We start from the raw sequence: 15,582 nt of genomic DNA on the forward strand, positions 1-15,582 counted from the left end.
CTGTGCTGGGGAAATGTGGCAGAAATGCTGCTCTCTGAGGGGTCTGAGTGCCTTGGATAGCTGAGCCAGTCAGGCCTGTAAGTAAGGGTGAGTCACAAGCTGTAAGCAAAGTTAAATGCTGCTAAGACTTGTTCTTTTCCTAAGTCGTTGCGTTCGATATAGGTTTTAAGCTAAGTTGAATATTGTTAAGTGTTATTCCACTGTGAAATCATTAGGTCATAAGTTATAAGTAAGGTTAGATACTGTTAAGTGCTGTTCTTTTGCTAAATGCTGAAGTCTAAGGTATCAGTCAAGTCCTGTTAAGTTTGACCTCAGTTTAGCTTTTAGGCTGCATTCCTTTTCTCCTTGCCCCCACTGTCCTTTAGGCACACATGCATGCATGCAAAGACACACGGACAGTTCATGGTTCATTTCTGGTTTGACTGCCTGGATTTTGTTTGGTTTTGTTGTTGCTTTGTTTCCTTGGTGTGCCTGAAGTGTCCAGTCAGGAGCAGAGTGACTCTTGCCAAGGAACTTTGTGCTGCTCTCCCTTAATATTAAATCTGGTTTTAGTTGCTCCCTTGCTGGGGATATTTTAAGCGCTCTCAGCCCCTCGTTTGTAACAGGGTGAAGAAGCCCTGGCCCAGGCTCTGGCCCTGGGGGACATGGGGATGCTGCCGGGGGGTCCCTGTCCGCCTGTGCCACCCCCAGGGCCCTGGCCCCCCGTCCCCGTGTCAGGCTCTGGGGTCGATCTGGTGGAACATCCTCTGGGGGGAGGCTGCGGGGCCGGGGCCAGGGGGACCTGGGGGGACAGGGGACCCCACTGTGCATGAGCAGGGTTGGACTGCTCTGGGGGGAACTATGGGGGGGGCGGGGCAGAGAGACCTCCCAAGTGACCTCACACAGCCCCTGTGATGTCACACAACCCCTGTGATGTCACACTGACCCTGTGATGTCACACAGCCCCTGTGATGTCACACAAACGCCTGTGATGTCACACAGCCACCTGTGATGTCACAGTCCCAAGGCTGGCATATCACTCTGTGGTGTCATACAGCTGTGCAGTGAAATCACAGAAGACACTGTGATGTCACAAAGTCACTCCGTGATATCACAGCCTATTCTGTGATGTCACAACCTGTTTTGTGATGTTACTCGGACACCCACTGATGTCACAAACCATTCTCTGATGTCACCGAGCCAACCTCCATGATCATAGAGTCTGCTCTATGGCCTCACACCCTACCCTATCATGCCACAGCCACCTCTGGGATGTCACAACCCCCTCAGTGATGTCACACAACCCTCTCTGTGATGTCTTACACCCACTCTGTAATGTCACAGCACACACTTTAACCTCATAGCCTGCTCTATGATGTCATACAGCCATGCCATGACATCACAGCCTGCTCTGTGATGTCCCACAGAGCCCTTTAGGACACTGTGGCGGCTCGAAGACGTCACACAAAACTCTCTGTGATGTCATAGCCCAATCTGTGACCTCACAGAACCCACTCTGTGCTGTCACACAGCCCCTTGCTGACATCACAGCTGCTCTGTGCCTCCATGACACAGCCACAGAGGAGCTGCTGTGACACAGCCCTCTCTGGGACATGCCACAGCCCCTGCCAGTGCTGAGCCCCTGGGAGCTCTGTCTGTGCCCTGCTGGTGTCCCTGAGGGGCCCTGGCAGTGCCCCAGCCCTGCTGGGCTGTGCACAGGAGCTGCTCCTGGCCAGAGCTGTCTCTCTGCAGCTCTGCTGCCCTTGCCAGGAGCTGCCTCTGTGTTCTGGTTTCAAAGCAAAACCAGTAAAAGATTCCAAGTCAGAAATACAATTTATCAGGAAAAGGGATAAAACCATATACATGCAATAATACAAAAGAAAAATCAGTGACAGAGTCAGAATACAACCTGACACCCTGCTAGTTAGGGGGGTGGTAGCAGTCCAGATGAAATGGTCTTGTTGAAGTGGTGATCCTGTAGAAACAATCCGGTAGGTCTTGTCCTCTGGAAACCAGTGGATAAGGGCAGGTATTCCTCGGGCAATCCAGTGGAAAGACTGACTGCTCTGTCCCAAAGCCCAGATTGTATCCAGGTGGGGATGCTGAGCTCCTCCCCCCCGGGCAGGGAATCTCACAAAGGGCTGAAATCGTTCTGAGTCATGGGGTGGGTCCTTGATTACCCGATAAACAGAAATGGCTCCTAGTGGGAGTTATCTCTGAGTCATGAGGCAAGACATTGATGGTCCCATTAACAGGAGAGAAGGAACAAAACAATGTCCCTCCTGGTTTCAGCAGCTCGTGAAAATGGGAATAGAAGACATTTTTCTATTCTAACCTAGGACACTCTGGGCCAGCAGCCTGGCCCAGCTCAGCAGCACAGACACAGCACAAGGACTTCAATGACCCTCTGGGGCTTTGGTGCTTTTTGCATCAGACTCAGTACCTCAGATTGCGCTCAATAAACTTCTGGAGAACTCGAACTCACGTTCAAAGTCCAAAGCTTCATTAACTTTAAACGGGTACCACTGAGGGACACAACTCATGTGAAAATGTCCCCAGGTTCCAGGTAGAGCAGAACCCTGGAAGCACTGATGACAGCTGGGGACAAGCAAGGGAAACGGGTCTCTGGTGCTGAGCAAACCCGGATGTGTTTCAGGAATGCAAAGGGCCAAGACCTGAGCCCCAGCCCCTGGCCAGGAAGATCCTCTCCCTCCCTCATTGCTCAGGGCTCTTCCCAGGATGGGCACTGGGATGTGGGGATGTGCAATGCCAAGGACAGGAGCATGGGGCGGCCCCTGCCAGGCTGCTGAGCAGGGACAAGGAGGCAATGAGGCAATGAGGCCTGCAAGGGTCACTTGTCCCCTGCTGGCCTCAGCCACAGGGCCAGCAGCCATGGCCAAAGTGCTGCAGGAGTTGGCTCTGGCAGGGCTGTCTTGCAGCTGCTGCCCATGCCTGTGCCCTGTGCAGCCCAGGCTGTCCTACGGTGTCCCTGCCCTGCGCCTCTGTCCCTGCAGGCTGTCGGCATCCCCCGGCTGCCCCACCTGGCTGGCCCCTTCCTTTGCTGCCAGCTCTGCCTCCTGCCTGCCTCTGCCTGCCCACACAAAGCCTGGGGCTGCTCCAGGCTCCTGCTGGGGGACGTGTTGCACCACAGCCCTGCCCTGCCAGGGAAATTCCTTTCTGCTGCTGCCTGGTCTGGGCCTCCCCAGCTGCCCTTGGTGCCATTATTTCCTTCTCATGCTTATATGCTCTAGGAAGAAAAGCTCCAGCCTCTCTGAAACCACCCTTCAGCCCCTGCCAGGCTACTCCTGTTCTGTCCTCAGTCTCCACCCCACTGAGCCCAGAACCTGCAGCCTCTACCTGCGGGTTATGTGATAAGGCCTCAAAACCCCATCTTGGTAGATGTCTGGGTCCTCTCCAATGTCTGTGAAAATGGAAAAATAACTGCCAAAGGTATTTTCTTACAAATTTTGCAGTGGCAGAACAAGAGTCAATATGTCTAAAGTGAATGAGTCTGGATTTCCATTTGTTAGAAGGAGAAAATAATTTACAATGATGAGAGTGGAACAAAACTGCAACTGTTTTTGCAGAGAGGGTGATGCACCCAGCTAGGAATTGTCCAGGAGCAGGAGCTTTGTGCAACCTGACATAGGGAAACCCCCTGCCCTTCCCAAGGATGGAATTCCTGTTGTGTGGGTTCTCTGCTGTGCTGGGTGCCCCCACAAGGCTTGTGGCCAGAATGTCTGCTGAGGGCAGCCAGGCTGCTGCAGGGGCAGTGACCTCACAGCCATCACCATGGCAGCCCTGTCCCCTGGGCCTGGCTCTGCCCTTTGCTCTGCCCCTGCCTTGGCTCTGCTGGCATGAAGAGTTTTGTCATTCATATCTTGTCCCCAAGGTGCTGGGGCCAATGGCTTCCCAGTCAGGCTCCTGGAGCACAAGTGGCTTATCAGAGCCCAGCCAGGAATGAGCCCTGAGGCAGCAGCTCTGCAGTGGTGGCCACCAGGCCGGGCTGCCAAGGGAGGCTTCTGGCCATGGCCTGCAAGCAGCTGCTGCTGCCAAGGTGCCTTTGGTGCCTCAGGCTCTCCCTGGCACAGCTCCCAGCACGGCACTCTGCCCTTGTGCCCGAGTCCTTCCCTGTGCTGGGGCTGGCCTGGGGCTTTTCCTGCAGTGGGACCTGCCCTGCTGATGGCACAGGAAAGGCAGCTCCTGCTGGAGCCGGAGGCTCTGCCTGCAATGGGCTCCAACAACTCCAGCAAGGCCCTGCTGACTTCAAAATTGCTTCCTAGAGCACAATATTCTAATAATTGTTATAGCTCCTGTACTGTGGAGTAAATAACTGTGCTAGTGATCTTTCCATCTGATCGTGATCAGAATCAATCAGAGGTGTATATATACTAATTTCTCTGGTATTCTATCATTAATCCTGTAGGAAAAATTTTGTTAAAGTTCAATTTCACCTGTCCAATGCTTTCGACCTTTGACAAAGTCAGGGGCAGGAATGTGATCCAGCTGCTGCCAGTCTCCTCTCTTAGAAGGAATTTGAGAAGTCTAGGGGTCCTGCAGGGCTTTGAGGATCCATGATGGCTGTTGGCTGTCATTTCTCCACCTCATGTCTCAGCAGGAGTTTCTCCAATAAAGAAATAAAGCTTTTGCCTGAAGCTCCCACTGTGGCCATGACAGGAACCCCTGTGAGATTCTGGGACATCCCGGCTCTTTGGAAGCCTGGGGACTCCTGGGATGTCACCGTGGAGCCCCCGTGAGTGCCTGTGACAGATGGGTGCCTTTGCAGCCCAAGGTGCCCTGGGATGTCACCATGGAATGGCTGTGACTGCCTCTGACTACAGGGCTCTTTACCATCCCCAGAAAGCCCTGGGAGGTCTCCGTGGAGCCCCTGTCTGTGCCTGTGACATTCCAGCTCTGGAACAGCCTGGAGAGTCTTGGAAAGTCCCCATGGAGCCCCTCTGAGGGCCTGGGACAAATCTGATCCTTAGCAGGCAACCATCACCAGGCGTCTGTTGCTATGCTCAGTTTCCATGGAAACCATCACTAGACCCCCTGTTGCTATGGTCAGTCCTTTGGCAGCTCCATGGAGACCCCATGCCAGGGGTGGTTGCCATGGACACCAGCTCAGGCCTGGGCCAGAAGTTTTTTGCCATGGCAACCATTTCCAGTCCCATCCCCAGGCTCATGGGATCCCAGAACCACAGAACTGGCGGAGCTGGGAGGGACCCATCAGGATCCTCCAGTCCAACTGCTGGCCCTGCACAGGACACCCCAACAATGCCAGCCCGGGCCTGGCAGCGCTGGCCAAATGCTGCTGGAGCTCAGAGAGCCCTGGAGCTGGGACCCTGCCCTGGGGAGCCTGGGCAGGGCCCCAGCAGCCTCCGGGCAAAAACCTTTTCCTGACATCCAACCTGAGCCTGCCCCGACTCAGCTGCAGCCGTTCCCTCCACTCCTGTCCCTGGGCACCAGAGGGAAGAGGTTCCCACAGCCCCAGCCAGGGACCCACTCCCAAGGCGGCTGCCATGGCCACCAGGGCTGGCACCAGCTGGGATGCTCGGTCTCCATGGGCTGGGGTTTAGGAATGGGATTCCCTAAATTCCTGCTCCCGCTAAAACCGTGCTGCCCTTGCTGCCCTCCCGCCTCCCATGGAAAGCACAAAAGGCGAAGATCCCGGGCTGGGAGAAGAACAATTTATTGGGAACAGCAACGAGATAAGGAACAAATGGAACAGAAACAACATTGATAACAAAAGGGATAAATAAAACTGTTTACAGGAAAAATTAAAACACAACTCACTGGGTCTGCCTGGCCACAATTTCCCCTGCCTGGAAAGGAGACCCTTCTCTTCACTGAGGGAAAGAGAGACTCCCTTTCCTGCCCCTGGCAATGACCTGAGGTGGGAGTGAATATAATGACATGTCGATGGCAAGACCATCATGTTTTTCAATCCCACATCATGTCATCGGCAGGAAAAGGGACAGGTGTCTTCCCAGCATGGATCACAGGGAACATGGATCCCCAGGACTCTTCCCAATGTGGGCCCTCTATTGGGAGATGAAGCTGGAGCGTGCATGAAGATCTTCTTGCAGCTGGGGCATTTGCAGGGCTTCCCTCACTGGTGGCTCCGTTGGTGTCTGGTCAAGTGAGAGCTGGTGGTGAAGCTCTTCCCACACTGGGGACACTCGTAGGGCCTCTCCCCAGTGTGGATGCGCTGGTGGGTGATGAGGGTGGAGTTTTGCTTGAAGCCCTTCCCGCACTCAGGGCAGCGGAAGGGCCTCTCCTCGGTGTGAATCTGCTGGTGGCAGAGGAGATCAGAACTGGTCCGAAACCTCTTCGGACACTGGGGACACTCGTAGGGCCTCTCCCCAGCGTGGATGCGTTGGTGCCTGATGAGTTCTGAGCTGCAGCTGAAGCCCTTCCCACACTCCCCACACTCGTAGGGCCATTCCCCAGTGTGGATCATCTGGTGGCACATCAGGTGGTTACTCTTCCTGAAGCACTTCCCACACTCCAAGCACTTGTAGGGCTTCTCCCCATCATGAAGCTGCTCAGGGACCACCAGCTCTGAGCTCTGGCTGAAGCTCTGCCCACCTTCCTGGATCAGGATGGGTCTTTCCTCCTCAGAGCACCCTGGGCTGGCTTTGCAGCCCCTCCTCCTGTGGAAACTCTGGGGCTTTTCCTCCACGTTGGAATTCTGCACCGTGGAGCCACTTAAAATGGCCTCTTCCACGAGATTCTGCTGTGGGGATTTGTCCTCCCTGGTCTCCATCCTCAGCTTCTTCCCTGGGGGAGGAAGGACAAGGAGAGGATGGGATTTGCCTCCATGCCAGAGGGAAGGGGAAGGAGATCCCCCCAGAGCATTCCCGGCAGGACGGGGTTGGCAGCAGGGTTGTCCTGCAGCCAGGGGCTTTGCTGGGCTGGGAGATGGAGCAGGAGAGAGGGGGAAAGGGGCACTGACTTCCTCCTCACCTGCCTGGGGCTCCTGGGGCATCTTCCTCTTCCTCGCAGCCTCCTCCTTCATCTAGTGAAGGTTTGAGGATGGGAAATCCTGCTTTGGGAGGAAGACAAGGGATGAGCACACTAAATTTTATACTGGATTGAAGGCAAACCTGGGCGAGAGTCTAATTCAGAATTACGATTTAATAAGAAAATTAAGATCACGGCAATGATACAGATACACTGCCATAAACAGACAGAGTCAGGTTATAACCTGACACCCTGCTGCTCAGGGTGGTGGCAGCAGTCCCATTAAATGGTGGCTGCAGTCCTGTTGGAGAGATGAACGTGATTCTGTCCAAGCAGTGATCCTGTAGAAGGGTCTGGTCTTCCTCTGGAGGTCCAGTGGTGGTTCTGGAGCTCTTGTCCTCTGCAAACCCAGAAGGCAAGGTGCTCCTGGTGTTGAAAGCCTGCGCTTATATGCAGGTAGGAATGCTTGGATCCTCCCGCTGGGCGGAGCATCCCACAATGGGATGATGGAATTTGATCAGTCCTGCAGTGACACACAATGGCCCATTCGCAGAAGATATCTCCCCTGGAGGGCGTTATCAGGGCTGAGTCATGGAAGAGATAAAGAAACCTGCCCCGCCTGTTTCTAGCAGTTGATGAAGATGGGGATTGAAAACATGCATTTGGTTCCATCTTACACTGTAACCTGAAACGGTGGGGGAATCCCTGCTCAGGGGGCGAACACCACCCCCCTTACCCAAACTGGCTCAGGTGTAAAACCCCCACCCTGGGAAGGCCACACACACAGGGGACAATGTCACACTTGCCCTGCCCCAGGGCAGATCTCTGTCCCTGTCAATCCCTTGATCTCCCCCTTTTCTCTTTCTTTCCATCTCTCTCTCTCTACCTCACATTTAGTGTTCAATAAAATCCACTTTAGATTTGGTCTCGTTAGCACCTTAACTGGGGCAGAGGCATTTCTTTAACAATTTGCGTAGCCAGATTGTGACATTATTTTTGTGCAGTGAGTTCAGGGCAGTCTTGTCTCACCCCAGGTGCCTTTGACAACAGCAGCATTCCCTCTGAGGAGGTTGTGGTTTTTTCTGGAAGAACCCTTGGAAACTTGGACACAGTCGCTCCTTCCTCCTGGGGAACTTATGGAAGAACTGATGGGGAAAATGGCTGTTGTGGGTGGCCAGTGAAAAAGAAAATATTTTGTTGTCCTTCCTTGAAAAGTTTGTTAAAATCACTGGAGAAGAGGGAGCAAATTATTTCAGCGTGATGGACAAAGTTCATTTACTCCAACGTGAGGAACACAAGGCTGCTAAAAGTCCCACAAGAAACTCAGCTCAAGTAGCTAAATTCCCAAATAACTCCAGCCAGGGGTCTCCGGGAGGATTTTTTTGGAGAGTGTTCGGAGCCGGCAGATCCCGGACTCGAGCCCCGGATATCTCCGGGCTCCCTAAGAGGAGCTTTTTCGGGACGGTCCCGGGGGGTCCACGTGGGGATGGCCCGGTACCGACGGGGCGGGACATTGGTTTTGGGGATCCCCGTGAGAGCCGGGGCTGTGGAACGGGGGACCCCCGGGGCAGGGAGAGGGGAAGGGGCGATACCGGAGCTGGGGCACCCCTGGCAGCCCAGAGATGAGGTGGGGACGGGACCCCCTGACCCTGACAGGGGCATGTCCTGGGGTGACTTTATGATGCTCCTGCCCCATCGGTCCCTTTAGCCCAGAAATGAGTTCTGCACCTTTAAGACTGGTTCTGAGAGCCAAGGGGAGGAGGAAGAAGCTGCAGTTTGTTTTCATACACTGCACTCACTCATCCACTTTCCGGCTCCTGGATGGACAGAGGGTGGGACAGAGCTCTCCTTTGCTTTTAGTTAGTTTTTAGCTCTCTGAGGCAGAGAAGTTGCCTGGACTGTTATTTTTCTTTTTCTTTGGAGCTGTTTGAACCTGCTCTGCACTGAACACACAGAACACCACTGGCAGCTCCCACCTGTGGCCCACTGGACCAGGCCTGGGCCGTGGCATTTCCAGTGCTGGAGGGACTGATAAGAGACTGATAAGAGACTGATAAGAGACTGAGTGAGCTGAGCTACAGCCCAGAGAGGGACTTTCTGTGTTTGTCATCGCTTTTGGAGTGGCAAGAGGTTTTATTGTTCAATATTGTTCTTTGTTTGTACTGGTGAATGCTTTGCCTGGTAAATAAATGTTTTTTTCCACTTTTCTCCAAGGAAATATTTTCCCAAACCTGGGAAAATACTGGGGGGTGGGGGGCAGGTTTGCTGCTTGAATTTGCTTTTTAGAGGAAACCCCTTTTGGAGGTTTTCTCCCAAATTTGCCCTAAACCAGGGTGGGGTGGTGGGGAGAGGGGTGAGCCTTAAGTGGCTGGATTGAAGGGAGGCTGGTGAGGGCGAACCCAAAAGTCCCCAGCATCCCTAAGCAGGACCCTGGAGAAGGGGGGAACCCAAGGACCCATGGGATCCCCAGCAGCCCTGAGATGGGGGAACACCAGAACCCCAGAGGGATGAGACTGGACATGGGACACTCCTGGTGGCTTTTTTTGATTCACTCTTCATTTTTGAAGGTTTTTATGGACATCAGGTGACTTCTAGAGATGGACTTGGGTGGGAGGAATCCCCAGCACAAGGCATTAACACCCTGTTTTTCCCCAAACCAGGATTTTCCCCAAAACATCCCACAGTGACATCCCCACTGTCCTGCTCTGGGTGAGCTCAGTCCCAAACATGACCCTGATCCTGGTCTCAATCTCACTCCATGTTTAGACACACTCACAGTTCTGAATTTAATCTCATCCCAGCCCCACACTCGTCTAGCCCCAGACCCAATCCCAACCCCAGCCCTAAAGCTAATCCCATGTCTAGCCTACATCCCAATCCCAGCTCTAATCCAAATCTCAGCCCCAACTCCAAGCCCAGCCCCAATTCCAGCCCCTTCCTAAGTCCTCGGCCCCAAACCAAATCCCAGGTTCATCTTTTCTGGGGCTTTGGGGGTGTCTCTGTCCCTGTGACCCCGATGATGTTTGGGTGGGGTCACAGCAGGGCTGAGAGGGACAGAGACCCCCCCGGCCTCCCCAGGGGTGAGAAGGTGGCAGAGCCCCCCCAGCCCCGAGCAGCCTCAGCGGTGAGAGGGACAAAGAGCCCCTGGTGCCCAGCCCTGCACAGGCATTGCCTGAGGCCAGAGGGATGGAGACCCCCCGAGCATCCCCCAGGGCCAGGGGACAGAGAGCCCCGAGCATCCCCTGGGCTGAGAGGGACAGAGACTGCCCCGAGCACCCACTGGCACAGGGGTGAGAGGGAGGGAGACCCCCCAGGCATTCCCTGGGGTGAGAATGATGGAGACCCCTGGGGAATGGCCTGGGGTGACAGGGACAGGGACACCCCTGGGGAATGGCCTGGGGTGACAGGGACAGCGACAACCCTGGGGAATGGCCTGGAGTGACAGGGACACCCCTGGGGAATGGCCTGGGGTGACAGGGATGGGGACAAACCCTCCCAAGCCGCTCCCAAGCATCCCCAAGGGCGAGTGGCACAGAGATACCTTGAGCATCCCCTGGGAACCGGACAAAGTAAGTTGATTCTTGACAAAAATCAAACTTAACCTTACAGAAAATGCCTTGAATTTGCTCTTCCCACAAGTAACTTGTGGTGGAAAGGAGAAAAAATTGCAAAATTTAATAAACTGACAGTAGAAGCAATTTTGTGGCAATTCCAAAATCCATTGGTCCTGCAGAGCTCCAGCTCAGATGCTGGCACATTCTGATAAAAGAAAAGTGGAAATTCGGCCCAATACATTGCGATACCTCTTTTATGAAAAGAGTATGAAAAGGAAGGGAAAGCTCTGTTTAAATGTCACAAAGGTAACAGGCACAAAGAAAAAAAATTATTTTTAGATTTGGCAAAGCCCCCGGCCTGTGAAAAAGAAAAGGGGGGACAGCCAGGGACTGAGAGGGACAGAGATCTCCCCTGGAGTGGTCCAAGTGTGACATTGTCCCCTGTGTGTGTGTGGCCTTCCCAGGCTGGGGGTTTTAAACCTGAGCCAGGTTGGGTAAGGGGGGTGGTGTTCACCCCCTGAGCAGGAGTTACCCCACTGTTTCAGGTTGCAGTGTAAGATGGAACCAAATGCATGTTTTTAATCCCCATCTTCATCAACTGCTATAAACAGGTGGGGCAGTGTTCTTTATCTCTTCCATGACTCAGCCCTGATAACGCCCTCCAGGGGAGATATCTTCTGTGAATGGCCCATTGTGTGTCACTGCAGGACTGATCAAATTCCATCATCCCATTGTGGGATGCTCCGCCCAGGGGGAGGATCCAAGCATTCCTACCTGCATATAAGCTGAGCCTTTCAACACCAGGAGCAGCTTGCCTTCTGGGTTTGCAGAGGACAAGAGCTCCAGAACCACCACTGGACCTCCAGAGGGAGACCAGACCCTTCTACAGGATCACTGCTTGGACAGAATCACGTTCATCACTCCAACAGGACTGCAGCCACCATTTAATGGGACTGCTGCCACCACCCTGACCAACAGGGTGTCAGGTTATATCCTGACTCTGTCAGTTTAAGGCAGTGTATCTGTATCATTGCCTTGATTGAAATTTTCTTATTAAATTGTAATTCTGGCTTAGACTCTCCCCCAGGTTTTCCTTCAATCCAGTACAAAAGACAATGTGTGCTCCCTTTGTTTTCTTCCCAAAACAGAATTTCCCATCTCCAAACTTTTGCCAGATGGAAGAGGAGGCTGTGAGGAAGAGGAAGGAGCCTCGAGACACCCAGGCAGGTGAGGAGGAAGTCAGTGCCCCTTTGCCCCTCTCTCCTGCTCCATCTCCCAGCCCAGCACAGCCCCCAGCTGCAGGACAACCCTGCTGCCAACCCCGTCCTGCCAGGGATGCAGTGGGGGGATCTCCTTCCCCTTCCCTCTGGCACAGAGGCAAATCCCATCCTCTCCTTGTCCTTCCTCCCCCAGAGAAGGAGCTGAGGATGGAGACCAGGGAGGAAAAATCTCCACAGCAGAATCTCGTGGAACAGGCTGTTTTGAGCAACTCTAGTGCACAGGAATCCAACAGGGAAGAAAAGCCACAGAGATCCAGAGGAGGAGGGGATGCAAACCCAGCCCAGGGTGCTCTGAGGAGGAAATTCCCACCCTGAGCCAGGAAGGTGGACAGAGCTTCAGCCAGAGCTCAGAGCTGGTGGTCCCTGAGCAGCTTCACAATGGGGAGAAGCCCTACAAGTGCTTGGAGTGTGGGAAGAGCTTCAGGAAGAGCAGCACCCTGATCCGCCACCAGATGATCCACACTGGGGAATGGGCCTACGAGTGTGGGGAGTGTGGGAAGGGCTTCAGCTGCAGCTCAGAACTCATCAGGCACCAACGCATCCACGCTGGCGAGAGGCCCTACGAGTGTCCCCAGTGTCCGAAGAGGTTTCGGACCAGTTCTGATCTCCTCTGCCACCAGCAGATTCACACCGAGGAGAGGCCCTTCCGCTGCCCTGAGTGCGGGAAGGGCTTCAAGCACAACTCCCACCTCATCACCCACCGGCACATCCACACTGGGGAGAGGCCCTACGAGTGCCTCACCTGTGGGAAGAGGTTGCAGACCAGCAAAAATCTCTGCCTGAATGAGCAGAGTCACACCCAGGAGAGGCCCTTCTGCTGCCCTGATTGCAGGAAGGGATTCAAGAAAAAATCCACCTTCATCATCCACAGGCGCATCCACACTGGGGAGAGGCCCTACAAGTGTCCCACTTCATGGGAAGAGCTTCTCCAGGAGCTCGAATTTGACCAGAAACCAATGGAGTCGCCAGTAAGGGAAGTTCTGCGAGTGCCTCAGCTGCAGGAAGAGCTTTATGCACCACTTCAGCTTCTTTCTCCATTGGAGGTCCTGTAGAGAGCTTTTTTAGAGAATTGGTTAGCTGAGAAAAGACATTCCAATGTGATACCGATGGATAAGGGTAAGAGAAACAAGCTGAGAACTGAGCAACCGGTGCCTACTTACTGACGAAGGTCACAGTGACCTTCTCTAAAACGAGAAGACGGGGGAGAAAATTGCTTGCCAGAAAATGTAGTTATCCCAAGGTAGAGAAATTAGAAGAATGTACACATAGAAGCAAAATAATTGTTAAGAGATAGAAGTAGGTGTGTTTGATCATAGTGTGCTTTAACCAATAATAAGCTCAGATTTTGCAATATGCATAAGCTTCATTAACACTAATATAAAAATGTGTAAGCTTTCAATAAACTTCGAGATTTGCTATTCATCGCATATAGTGTGTCGCATCTCTCCCGCCGTTACGACAGAGGTCCCACGTTGGGAAGAGCCCTGGGGATCCATTTTCCCTGTAATCCATGCTGGGAAGACAGCTGTCAATTTTCCTGCCCCTCCCAATGACCTGATGTGGCATTGAAAAATATAAGGGTCTGGCCATGGCCCTGTCATTACATTCACTCCCACCTCAGGTCATTGCCAGGGGCAGGAAAGGGACTCTCTCTCTCACTCTCTCTCTCTCTATCTATCTCTCCCTGAGGAGAAGGGTGTCCTTTCCAGGCAGGGGGAAATACATGGCCAGGAAAGACCCAGTGAGTTGTGTTTTAGTTTTCCCTTTAAAAGTTTTATTGATCCCTTCTGTTATCAATATTGTTTCTGTTCCTGCTTGTTCCTTATCACATTTCTGTTCCCAGTAAATTGTTCTTATCCCAGCCCGGGATCTTTGCCTTTTGTGCTTTCCATGGGAGGTGGGAGGGCAGCGAGGGCAGCGCGGTTTTAGCGGGAGCAGGAAATTGGGGAATCTCATTCCTGAAGCCTGGCCCATGGAAACCGAGCACCCCAGCTGGTGCCAGCCCTGGTGGCCATGGCAGCCGCCTTGGGAGCAGGTCCCTGGCTGGGGCTGTGGGAACCTCTTCCCTCTGGTGCCCAGGGACAGGAGTGGAGGGAGCGGCTGCAGCTGAGTCGGGGCAGGCTCAGCTTGGATGTCAGGAAAAGGTTTTTGCCCAGAGGCTGCTGGGGCCCTGGCCAGGCTCCCCAGGGAAGGGTCCCAGCTCCAGGGCTCTCTGAGCTCCAGCAGCGTTTGGCCAGCGCTGCCAGGCCCAGGCTGGCATTGTTGGGGTGTCCTGTGCAGGGCCAGCAGTTGGACTGCAGGATCCTGATGGGTCCCTCCCAGCTCTGCCAATTCTGTGGTTCTGGGATCCCATGAGCCTGGGGATGGGCTGCCAATGGTTGCCATGGCAACAGGCTCTGGCTGCAGGCCTGAGCTGGTGTCCATGGCAACCACCCCTGGCATGGGGTCTCCATGGAGCTGCCAAGGGACTGAGCATAGCAACAGGGGGGCTGGTGATGGTTGCCATGGAAACTGAGCATAGCAACAGGGGGCTGGTGATGGTTGCCATGGAAACTGACCACAGCAACAGGGGGCTGGGGATGGTTGCCTGCTAAGGATCAGATTTCTCACAGACCCTCAGAGGGGTTCCATGGGGACTTTCCAAGAGTCTCCAGGCTGTTCCACAGCTGGAATGTCACAGGCACAGACAGGGGCTCCATGGAGACCTCCCAGGGCTTTCTTTGGATGGTAAAGAGCCCTGTGGTCAGAGGCAGTCACAGCCATTCCATGGTGACATCCCAGGGCACCTTGGGCTGCAAAGGCACCCATCTGTCACAGGCACTCATGGGGGCTCCACGGTGACATCCCAGGAGTCCCCAGGCTGCCAAAGAGCTGGGACGGCCCAGACACTCACAGGGGTTCCTGTCATGGCCACAGTGGGAGCTTCAGGCAAAAGCTTTATTTCTTTCTTGGAGAAACTCCAAACGTGAGATGGAGAAATGACACCCAGCAGCCACCATGGATCCTCAAACCTCTGCAGGACCCCTAGACTTCTCAAATTCCTTCTAAGAGAGGAGACTGGCAGCGATTGGGTTCAATCCCAGCCCCAGAATTTGTCAAAGGTTTATATGTAAAAGATGGGACAGGTTGAATCCAACTTTAATAAAATTTGTCCCACAGGATTAATGATAAAATACCAGCTATATTTATATAAATAGGGCTCTGATTGATTCTGATCATGATTAGACAGAAAGATCTTAACCAGAGTTATTTACTCCACAGCACAGGAACTATAACAATTATTAGAATATTGTGCTCTAGGCAGCAATTTTGAAGTCAACAGGGCCTTGCTGGAGTGGTTTGAGCCCATTGCAGGCAGAGCCTCCTGCTCCAGCAGGAACTGCCTTTCCTGTGCCATCAGTAGGGCAGGTCCCGCTGCAGGAAAAGGCCCAGGCCAGCCCCAGCACAGGGAAGGACTCGGGCACAAGGGCAGAGTGCCATGCTGGGAGCTGTGCCAGGGAGAGCCTGAGGCACCAAAGGCACCTTGGCAGCAGCAGCTGCTTGCAGGCCATGGCCAGAAGCCTCCCTTGGCAGCCTGGCCTGGTGGCCACCACTGCAGAGCTGCTGCCTCAGGGCTCATTCCTGGCTGGGCTCTGAAAAGCCACTTGTGCTCCAGGAGCCTGACTGGGAAGCCATTGGCCCCAGCACCTTGGGGACAAGATATGAATGACAAAACTCTTCATGCCAGCAGAGACAAGGCAGGGGCAGAGCAAAGGGCACAGCCAGGCCCAGGGACAGGGCTGCCATGGTGATGGCTGTGAGGT

At 53.9% G+C, this 15,582-nt stretch overlaps 1 protein-coding gene across 1 annotated transcript in view; it reads left to right on the forward strand.

Moving 5' to 3' along the window:
* LOC143693004 (uncharacterized) overlaps positions 1-15,582 on the forward strand; it is a 680,702-nt gene that overhangs the window by 410,982 nt on the left and 254,138 nt on the right. The window contains 2 exon segments of the mRNA XM_077173088.1: positions 7,361-7,401; positions 12,400-12,533. Of these exon segments, the coding sequence (XP_077029203.1) occupies positions 7,361-7,401; positions 12,400-12,533 (175 nt within the window).

The sequence above is a fragment of the Agelaius phoeniceus genome, unplaced genomic scaffold (genome assembly GCF_051311805.1).
Source record: "Agelaius phoeniceus isolate bAgePho1 unplaced genomic scaffold, bAgePho1.hap1 Scaffold_113, whole genome shotgun sequence".
Taxonomy (NCBI): domain Eukaryota; kingdom Metazoa; phylum Chordata; class Aves; order Passeriformes; family Icteridae; genus Agelaius; species Agelaius phoeniceus.